A 10110-nucleotide genomic window follows, 5' to 3' on the forward strand; every position below is an offset into this window, starting at 1 on the left:
GGCCCCCTGCCCTCTTGGCACAAGAGGCCCAAGCCCTGGCTTGGGCATCATGCCCTTTATTCACTGTCAATAAATCTGCTCAGACCATTACAGTTGTTTCACATAATGGCTCCAACTCCTTCTGACAGGTCCGCCCCGTCCCAGCCCCCAAACCCTGTGGCCCTGGCATCTGGAATGGGGTGGGTCACAGAGCCAGGGTGGAGACAGACTGTCCAGAGCCTCTCAAGACTTTGGGGGATGGGGTCCAGCCCCAGAGATTTCAGGGTATTTCACCACTCTAGAGCTGGAGTGGTGATAAAAAAGTAAGGGGTAGTTCAAGCTCTAGAGACAGTAAGAGGACGGACAATGTGGGGAAAAGAAGGAGTCCCAGACCCAGAATTGGGAAAGGGGCAGTTTCGACCCCTGGAGATAAGAGCAGAAATAGGGGAGATTCCAGCTTCTGGCTGTGTCACTCCGGATCACTGGAGGGTGGTCTCTGACAGCACGGAGACAGGGCAGCAGCAGCATCTCGGCGGGGGCAGTCGTACCCCTGGCTTCAGGTGAGGGGATCTGGACGGCCAGGATCTGGGGCTTTAGCTGGCGGGGGAGGCGGTGGGCGCACCTGTAGGGAACACACAGTCAGTGCTCCAGAGGCCTCTATTGGGGATGTCCCTGTTCATTCCCTCAGCCCTACAGACAAAACAGGACAAGTTGGAATGACTCCTCTCTACACAATCTCCTCCAGGGAGAGGCTCTTACCGGCCTGAGTCGAGGCACCATCATGTCCAGGGGTCCAGGGCAGTCCAGGTCTTGGTCTGGAAACAGGAACCACAAGTCAGTCTTCAGACTTTGTTTTATTCATTGCTATATCATCAGTACTTAAGACAGTGGCACTCTGTAAATACTTGTTGGATTAACAAATAGTCACCAACTTGGCCATAAAGTCCATCAGTCTATCCATCCTCAACACTTATGGGGCACCTACTGCATAATCAGCCTTGCTCAAGGTATCAGAGAAGGGGAGGTGGCATCCACAGCACCCCCACCCCCAGTGGTTGCCAGGAACCTAATAATGAAACACAACAAGCACAATGAATGATTGAGTGCTAAATCATTCCAAGTGAGCTATGGAAGGAGGCTCTGTGAAGAGAGTGTAAGTACCGGAAGACTTTAGCAAAGGTGAACACTTCAAGAAGGAAAATTATGACACAAACCCAGGTGTTTGCAACATTCAAAAAGACTTAAGAGCAGAGGATGTAGAAGAAGCTGGCTAATTTTTAAAAGAATGAGAACACAGCAATTGCTTGCATGCTTGCTATGTGCCGGGCACAATGCTGGACACTCTACAGACATCTTTTTTACAAAATATTTTTATTAATTTCAGAGAGGAAGGGAAAGGGAAAGAGAGATAGAAACATCAATGATAAGAGAGAATCATTAATCAGCTGCCTCCTGCACGCCCCCCACTGGGGATCGAGCCCACAACCTGGGCATGTGCCCTTGACCGGAATCAAACCCAGGACCTTTCAGTCCGCAGGCTGACACTCTATCCACTGAGCCAAACCAGCTGGGGCTCTACAGACATCTTTTTAACTCACAACAACTCCACTCTGTAAAGACCCAGACAGGTTAAACATTCCACCCCAAATCACACACTAGGGCGTCATAGAGTGTAGTGGGAACACAGCCCAAGCTCTTCTCACCATCATGCTTCAAGGAGCCTGATGGCAGAGGTTCCCAAGCGTAACCCGGCATCCCAAGATTCCTCCTTCTTCCAGCCACTTTCCCTCCCCAAACCCCTCGTTCCCTTTACTTACCCCCAGACAGGACAGGTGCGGGGGCCCCATCCAAGGCAGAGGTGGGTGCAGGAGGGGAGAAGCTGGGAGGAGAAGGGGATGGCAGCATCTGAGGATGAGGGGGCATAGTTATTTCTGGCACATGGGAAGGTTTCACCAGCTTGTCCTCTCATCCCATCTTCAGTCCCTGTCCTATCACTCCCCAATACCAAGAGTGCCAAATGCTTGTATCTGGGTGGGGGTTGTAGCTGATACTCATTTCCACAGCCAATGTGTACTGACACTATGTCCCAGGCATTCTGCTAGCACTCCACATGCACCAATTCATTCACTTCTCACCACCACCCCATGAGGTAGGGATCTTTACGATTCCTGTATTAGGGGCAAGACTCAGATTAAGCCATCTATCCAAAATCAGAGAACCAGTTAGTGGCAGAGTCCTGGCTAGAGCCAGGGTCTCCTGACTTCCACTCCTATGCTCTTCCCGCTGCATTATAACAATAAGTACTGTATTTTATATATTTTTTTAATTTATTTTTTTGTTAATCCTCACCCGAGGATATTTTTCCATTGACCTTTTAGAAAGAGTGAAAGAGAGAGGGAAATACAGAAACACTGATGTGAGAGAAACACATCGATTGGTTGCCTCCTGCATGCGCCCTGACCAGGGCCCGGCTGGGGTGGAGCCTGCAACCAAGGTACATGCCCTTGACTGGAAGTGAACCCGGGACCCTTTGGTCCACAGGCCGATGCTCTATCCACTGAGCCAAACCAGCTAGGGCAAGTACTGTATTTGAAAGCACCTCCTGTGGGCCTCTGGGCTAAGGGCTTTACAGTCATTATCCATAGTCAGGATAGTTGGCTTGCTGAAGTAGGTGTTATTCCCTTTTTACACGTAAAGAAAGAAGTCAGTGAGGTCAAACAACTGCCCAAGGTAATGCAATAGGCACCAGAACTCAGAGCTATCTAGCACTAAAGGAGCACCACCAAACTCTTATGAAGACTGCCTTGGTTTCCCTTTTCTCAGCCAGCCAGAGGAGATGGGGAGGCCCAAGCCACTATGGGAGGTAAACCTGGAGAGGGGAGGGAGCGTTAAGATGACTATGGGGCCTCAATGGGATGGGAGGGTCAACTCAGGGTGCCTCACCTGTTCAGGGTCTGAAGACTCAGGTGGCCCTAGGGGACCAAGCAGCTCCTCCACCAGCAGGGAGGGGAAGACCCCAACATGGCCCCCAAATTCTCCCCTCCAGAAGCCATCATCCACTCCATCCTGGGCCCGGGGCAGCAGGCGGATGAGTGCTCCCTCAGGGAAGCTCAGCTCCTCTGCACTCTGTCCCGTGTAGCTGTACAGGGCACGGGCCAGGAATGCTGCAGAAACCCGGGAGAGATGGTGAGGGGTGGAGGTAGTGGTGGTGCCCAGGACCATGACACCTTAGGGTCACAGCCACTCAGTAACTCTTCTCCATACCCAGCATCCTTTGACCAAGAATTCTCCTTTCTTACCTGTGGGCTCTGCCCCTAAGGGATTGTTGCTGCCGTGGCCACTCTCAGGGAAGGAGAGGTCGGGAAAGTTGAGATAGCGCTCAGGAACAAAGCCTACTTCGTTGTGTTGGTTCCGAGCCTGCTCACCCAGTAATGAGAACAGTTAATATCCATGGCCCTGACCCTCCTCCACTCAGGCTTCTAGCTTTGCTTGGCTGAGTCCTTGTGGGCCACAGGGAAGTCCCTCCCACTGCCCCCAACTCTCAAGGTCAGAGCCCAGGATCCATACCCACCTTGACCCATTCGTCAGCATCTCCCTCCTCTATGACCTCCAGCCACTCGCCTTCTGTGATAGTCAGCTCATCCTCATGTCCTGCCTGGGCCCCACAAGGAAGGATTTAGGACTTGGCTATCCCCCATCCCTGCCCATCTGTGGTCCCCACCCCCCAATTCACACCTGATAACCAAACACCACATGTGCGGGGCAGGGGAAGGGTCTGGTCGCCAGGGCTGGGGGAACGGGCTCCTCAAAGAGCTCTCCAGTCTCCTCACAATCCTCAAAGTCAGAGAACTCAGCATCCTCAGCCTGGAGGGGAACAGAGAACAGACGTCACTGTCACTCTCAAGTACCCATTGTATCTCCCTCTCCTCCATCCTACCCTTGAAGAACTTGGTGGGTCCTCCTCCAAGGTAGCACCACCCATCCGTTCACCAGATATCACAAGAAAAATCACCACAGGGCAGGATAAGACTAACCATGACTGCAGAGTTAGAGTCCTGGGCGCTTACCATGTGCCAGGCACAGTGCTAACAAAAGATCTTATGTATATCCTCTTATTTAAACTTCATCATAACCCACTGTTATTTTGTCTAACTATTAACCTCATTTTACTTATGAGAAAACTGAGGCTCAGAAAAGTTAAGTAACTTTCCAAGATCACACAGCTAGTAAGTGACCTATCACTTACAATCTGTCCCCAGAACCTTGGCTCATAACCACAATCCTATACTCAATTTTGTTGAGGGACTCTATGCTATAGACTATGTAAAGAATTATACTTAAGTGATTTCATTTAAGCCTAAGAACAACCCTTTGATTTAGGTACTGTTGTGATTCCCATTTTATTGGGCCTGCCCTCCACTAGGGACTTTTACCCTCCTGGGTGTGTGTGGGTAGGGAGCAGAAGGAACTCACCGTGGGAGAGAGGTCCTTCTGGGACAGCCGGGCCTCGCTGAGCCGCTGCTCCTGCTCCACCTCGTCCTGGGCCTGGGTCATGGCTGGCTTCAGCCAGTGCTGTACATCCAGGCCAGCCTCCTGCAGCAGGGCCAGCCGGGCAGCCCCCTTCACCTGGCTCACCTGGCATGGGGAAGAGGGTTCAAGTCTATGGCTGGACTTGCTTTGGGGGGGTGAGTAGAGCCTCCCCAAATGTGTCCACCCTCTACCTCCTCCATCAGACAGAGGAGAGGAGGAGGGTGTTGGCTGAGGAGGTAGGATCTCAGGACCCTAACCCCCAGGTGTCTCACCTGTGCCCGCAGGATGCTCTGCCTTACTTCATGCAGCCGTTGCTCTATGCTCAGAGCCTCCCGCTCTGGAGCCTGCTGCCGCCTCTGCTCCAGCCGCTGCAGCACCTGGATGGGAAGCAGAGGACAGGGTGATGGAGATACTATAGGACACAACTTACTATGGACCGGGCACTTTGCTAGTGGCTTCATATGCATTATATCATTTGATCTTCCCTATGGGGTGGGTGCTATTATTCGTCCTGCTTTAATGACGAGGAAACAGGTCCAGAGAGATTAAGTCACTCCCTTAGTCAGGGTTACATAACCTGGAAGCAACAGAGCAGGATTTGAACCCAGGTGGGTCTTGCTCCAAAAGCTGTGCTCTTAACTACTTTGCCACACTGCTGGCTTAAAATACCTTCCCCCGCCCCCCTCCTGCCTGCACTAGGACATCCCCAGTGACCCCAGGATCTCCATCTCTCAGATATTCTTGTCCACCCATGACACCTGCAACCCCTCCTCACCCGAAGCGCGTGGTTCTGGAGCTTGTAGTCCCGGGCAGCTCGACTCGTCCAGCGCTGAACCTCTTTCTCCAGGTCACTCTCCCCAGCCACACCTCCAGTAACCCCCTCCAGCTCCAAGGCACATACCTAAATGATGTGGGGGGCAAGGGCTGTGGGGAGGACCTGATGCTGCTCCTTCTCTACGCCCCTCCCCTCCCGTTTTCTCCTTTTTACTTCTCTCTGCCCTGACCTCCAGGGACAGGGACAAAGAGGTGGGGTACACACCTATGACTGTGGACACAGGTGTGCGTTCATGTGAACACAGACACAGAGAGTCCCAGAAATGGGATCCAAGTTGAGGGACAGATGTAGAATGAAGAGGCTAGCGCAGTGAAGAGAGCGAAAGGTGGAATTAATGTGTTAATTTGCGCCTGGTGGGAGAGAGGTGAACTGGAGTCTGAAACCTCCTCTCCACGGTTTAAGTTACTAAGTTAATATCATCAGAAGGATAATGGGGATGGGCCTAAACTACAGTCCCCTTTACATCTGGCCTGGTTCCAACAATCTGGGAGGTCTCACCTGGTCATTCCCTGCGGGCTGAAACTTCTGAGGTGGTATGGGGGAAAATACCTCGGGGTCTTGAAGAAAGAGCTTCAGATCCTGCTCCCAGCTTACCTAGGGGTTGGAAGAAGTCAGTCAGTCATGAACTGGCTCCCTCTCCAAGCCTGTCCCCTCTTGGGAGAAAGGACAAGGTGAGAAGAAAGGGGGGAGGGGTAGACACGCAGTGGGTGTTCTATTTCAGGAGAGAGTAAAGAGCATCTCTGGGGAGCTGGTACAGGGCACAGCCCTCACCTGGGAGGTTGCCTGTGCTCCACGGCGGGCATGCTCCAGGGCCATCTCTGCTGCTTCCAGCTCAGTGCGGCTCAATAAGGTCAGAGGGTCCCTCAAATGTTCCAACAGCTCGCTGACCAGGGCCTGGAAAGAACCCCCAAGATTCTGACACCACCCTTCCCCCAGGCCTTTACCGCAAAGCAGGCTCTCTGTCCAGGTTTGGATGGGTGATGGGCATGAGGTATGGGAAAGAGGAAAGGAATAAGACACTATTAATTGCTTCTAATAATAAGCCCTAGTGTGCACAGTACTTAACCATTTAAAAAGCATTTTCACATCCATTTTCTCCCTTGGGCCCCATTAGTCTTAAAAGGAGGCAGAGCAGGGCTTAGTCCTGATGAAGAAACTGGGGTTCAGAGGGGTTAAGTGTCCTGCACAATGTCATGCAACCAGTCAGAACCAGAACCCAACTATATATTTTCTACCGACTCTACGCAGGCTAGGTCCCTACCACCGCCCAGCCCGCTGCTGGTGGGGAGCAGGGAAAGTCCTCCCCTCCCTTCCCGCTGAGAGGCAGGGGGATCTAGGCTGGCACTGGCCTTGAGCAGCCCGGGCAGTTCCTCCTGGTAGTAGTGTTCAAGGTGGGCATTGGTGGACACCAAGTTGAGCAGGTACTCATTGCGGGCCACTTTCAGCTGCTGGGAGTACTGGGCCGATTGTGTGGAGAGCTAGGAGGGGAAAACAGAGTGTCAGCATGAACCCTGAACCCTTAGGGTCCTTCCAAGGCCAACCAACTCCAGAATAGATTCTAACATTATTGAGATGCTTGACACCATTCTTAAAAATTTACACATCCTCCAGGGGCATCTGTGTACATTTGAAATAAAATCCCGGCTGCTCTTAGGAGCTGGCCCCTGCAACCTCCCTGACCTCTTTCAGTGTCTGTCCCCTCGCTCACAGTGCTCTGGCCACACGGGCCGTCCCTGAGTTCCTGGAGCCTACAGAGTTATTCCTGCCTCCGAGCCTTTGCACCATTTCCTCTCCCCGGAATGTTCTTCCCCTGACCTTTCCATGATCTTTGCATGGCTGCCTCCTTCTTGACACTCAGGCCACCTGTTCAGAGAGGCTGTCCCTCTAAATTACAGCCCCTTGTTATCCTTTATCATAGCACCTTGTTTTATTTTCACTTAATGTGATTATTTGTGGTTGTTTTTTTACTCTCTGTCTCTCCTGACCAGGCTATGAGGGCAGGAACTCCATTGGTAGTGTTCTCCACTGAATCCCAGTGTTTAGAACGGTGCTTAGTACACAGAAGTCCTCAATAAATGCATATTCAAGGAATGAAAGAGAAAGGCACTATTTTCATTTTATAGATGAAGAAAATGAGGCTCAAAAAAATCAAGTTAACCACAGTCACCCACCAAGGAAATAGGGAAGCCTGAATGCATCCCAGTCTCTCAGACTTATGCCACTGGGTTGCAAACCACTAGACGACTCTACCCACCCCTTCCCTGCCCCAACGTGTGCCTGCATCTCCGAACCTTGGCGCTGAGTTTCTGGAGACTGGTCCGAGTGTGGAAGAGCCCATGGTCACTCCGGTTCAGCCTAAGCAGGAAAGGGAGAGGAGTCAAGATTAGGCCACCCCTTCACCCCCACCCCAGGCTACTAACTCCCTATGACCCCACCTGGCCTGGACATCAGCCGCCTTCTCCTGTGCCAATGTCCACACGCGTTCCCGCTGCCCATATAGCTTCTGACTTCGGCTCAGCTCCCGGACAGACTGCAGCACCTCGGCCTGTGCCCTCTGGAGGTTCTCTGCCCCCTAGGGGAATGGACACACAGAGTCTGCCCCAGACCACCTACAGCCCTGAGCCAGCCCTTCCTTCACCCCATCTACTGAGCCATACCTTCCTCAGCAACTGCTCCTTGGCACTCCGCCCTGTGCCCCCTGCCAGGTCACGGTATCGGTCAGACGCCTGGATCCGGGCTTGGCCCCCAGCCACGGTGGCATCCAGCAGAGAGCGCCAGGCACCAAACACCATCCTGCCTCTCCCCAGAGAAGGTCTATGTTGAAGGGGGGAGCACTACAAAGCTTCACAAGACACCCACCCCCAACACCATGGGAGACAGAGTGCTTTCCCATCCCCCTTGTCTGGGAGCCCTCAATCGATCAGCCCATTAGCTCAGCCACAAGGATCACTCATGCCCTCCACCCCCACCTACAGTGTCCTTGCTGGGTCAGCTCCTCTCCCGCTGCTGTGTCAGCTCACATGCCCTCCTCCCTCACTGGGCCTTCATCCCCACAGGTTCCTGGGGTTGAGCCCTCATCCCTTCTTGGTCCCTTGCCCTCCCCCTCCATGGGACCCACCTGCTGTCTATCTCTCCACTCCGGTACCCTTCCCTCTTCAGGAATGGCCCAGCCAGTTTCTGGAGTGCCTGGTGGAAAAGTCATCACAGACCCAGTTCCCTTTCCAAGACTCCCCCCAACTGGGAGAATATGGGATCAGAATATAATAATGCCACTCACCAGATGTGTATCATGTGCCTCTCACTTTGTAAGTGTTTTACAGGCACTAACTTAGTCCACCCTTACAACAACCCTACATGAAGGAACAATTATTGTTATTCCCATTTTACAGAGAAAGAAATCGAGGCCAAGAAAGGTTAAGTAACTTGTCTAAGGTCACACATCTAATAAATAGCACAAAAGGGTTTTGACAGAAATCTGCCTGACTCTAGGCATTTGCTCTTGACCAGAACAGGAGTATGTGTGGAGGTGTAAAGGAGGCTAGAACAAAAGGGTAGGTCTAGAGAAAGGAGTCCCATACCTGCCCATACTCCCGTTCAATGGCTGCCCTCTGCTTGCTGTAGGATCTGTGGAGATGGGGGGAGGAGGGGGGGGTAGAGGAGGGAGGAAAGGGGATGTTACTATTTGGTCCTTTTCTTCTACCCGCAATCCTTTGCTCAGCCAGGGCAGGAGGAAGAGGGGAGCCAGGCCTAGAGTGTGCACCAGGAGGCAATGAGACTACAGATAGTCCTTGAGATCACCGCAGGCAGCTGGAACACAGGTCAAACTCATCTCATTGCTCAGAGCCTCAGCAGGATCCTCCCCACCCTCGGAGGACCATCTGTGGACTTGGAGGTGAGGACTGATGGGGGCCTGGGTACACTGTCTGCCAGCCTTCCAACAAGTCTGGAAGAGGGAGGGGGTTTCTGCCCTAAGAGTGATGGGGGGGGGGGGGAGGAGGGAGTGATGTGAAATCAAGAGGGTTGAGGGAGGGTCCCTGTGCGTTTATGCATGTATTGGGGTGGGAGGAATCTGGTATCTGGAGAGGCAGGCCTAGGGTGAGGGCTGTGAATGGGCTAAGTTTGGCGCGCTCTCTTCACCCCCGTTTCTCCCCCACTCCACTCCCCAGCCCCAAGTACGTCGGAGAAGAGGCGGAGCGCGACCGCGAAGATGCGGTTACGTGGAGGGGGGCAGGAGCTACCTGATGTCCTCCAGCAGATCTGCCTCCCGCTGCTGCCGAGTCTGAAGGATGTTCAGCTGCTCCAGGAAGCGAAGCTTCACCTCCTGGGCCGGCTTCACCTTCGGGGGTAAGAAAAAGATGCAGACCCCAGGCACCGGGGCCTGAAAAACACTCCGCGCCGGCAGCGGTGAGGAGGCGGGGCCGGGGAGGGGCCGAGCTGTTTCCTCGGTTACTTCTGGGTCGGGCTCGGACCCCTTCCTACTACTCGTCCCCCACCGCGAGTCGGGTGCCCCCTGGATCCCACCACAACCCCAGCCCGCCGCGAGCCCCCGTTCCCAGGCCACGCTCACTTTTCGGGAGGGCGGCTGCATCTCCGTTCCAGCCCCGGCAGCGACTCGACTCCGGAACTCCAGGAAGCCCCGCCCACTCCAAAGCCCCGCCCCTGCCAGGCCCCGCCCTCTCCCCCGCCCACGTCTGGTCCGGCTGCGCGTAGGGCGGCGAGACGCTAGGGGGCCGCGGAGGAATAAACCTCTGTTACAGCTTCCAGTA

General features: G+C 53.6%; 1 protein-coding gene across 1 annotated transcript; it reads right to left on the reverse strand.

The window, feature by feature from the left end:
• Window positions 1–7: 7 nt before the first annotated feature.
• On the reverse strand, window positions 8–9963 carry FCHSD1 (FCH and double SH3 domains 1). The gene is made up of 20 exons (XM_028146685.2): window positions 9912–9963; window positions 9583–9680; window positions 8923–8968; window positions 8463–8530; window positions 8002–8137; window positions 7780–7916; window positions 7636–7699; window positions 6694–6822; window positions 6116–6238; window positions 5843–5938; window positions 5285–5410; window positions 4782–4886; window positions 4453–4614; window positions 3715–3843; window positions 3551–3634; window positions 3279–3396; window positions 2923–3143; window positions 1797–1884; window positions 739–794; window positions 8–601 (listed from the first exon to the last, which is right to left on the reverse strand). The coding sequence occupies exons 1-20, from the start codon at window positions 9930–9932 to the stop codon at window positions 536–538; spliced, it is 2073 nt and encodes a 690-aa protein (XP_028002486.2). The 5' UTR covers window positions 9933–9963; the 3' UTR covers window positions 8–535.
• Between the last annotated feature and the right edge of the window lie 147 nt (window positions 9964–10110).

Source organism: Eptesicus fuscus, chromosome 6, assembly GCF_027574615.1.
Source record: "Eptesicus fuscus isolate TK198812 chromosome 6, DD_ASM_mEF_20220401, whole genome shotgun sequence".
Lineage (NCBI taxonomy): Eukaryota > Metazoa > Chordata > Mammalia > Chiroptera > Vespertilionidae > Eptesicus > Eptesicus fuscus.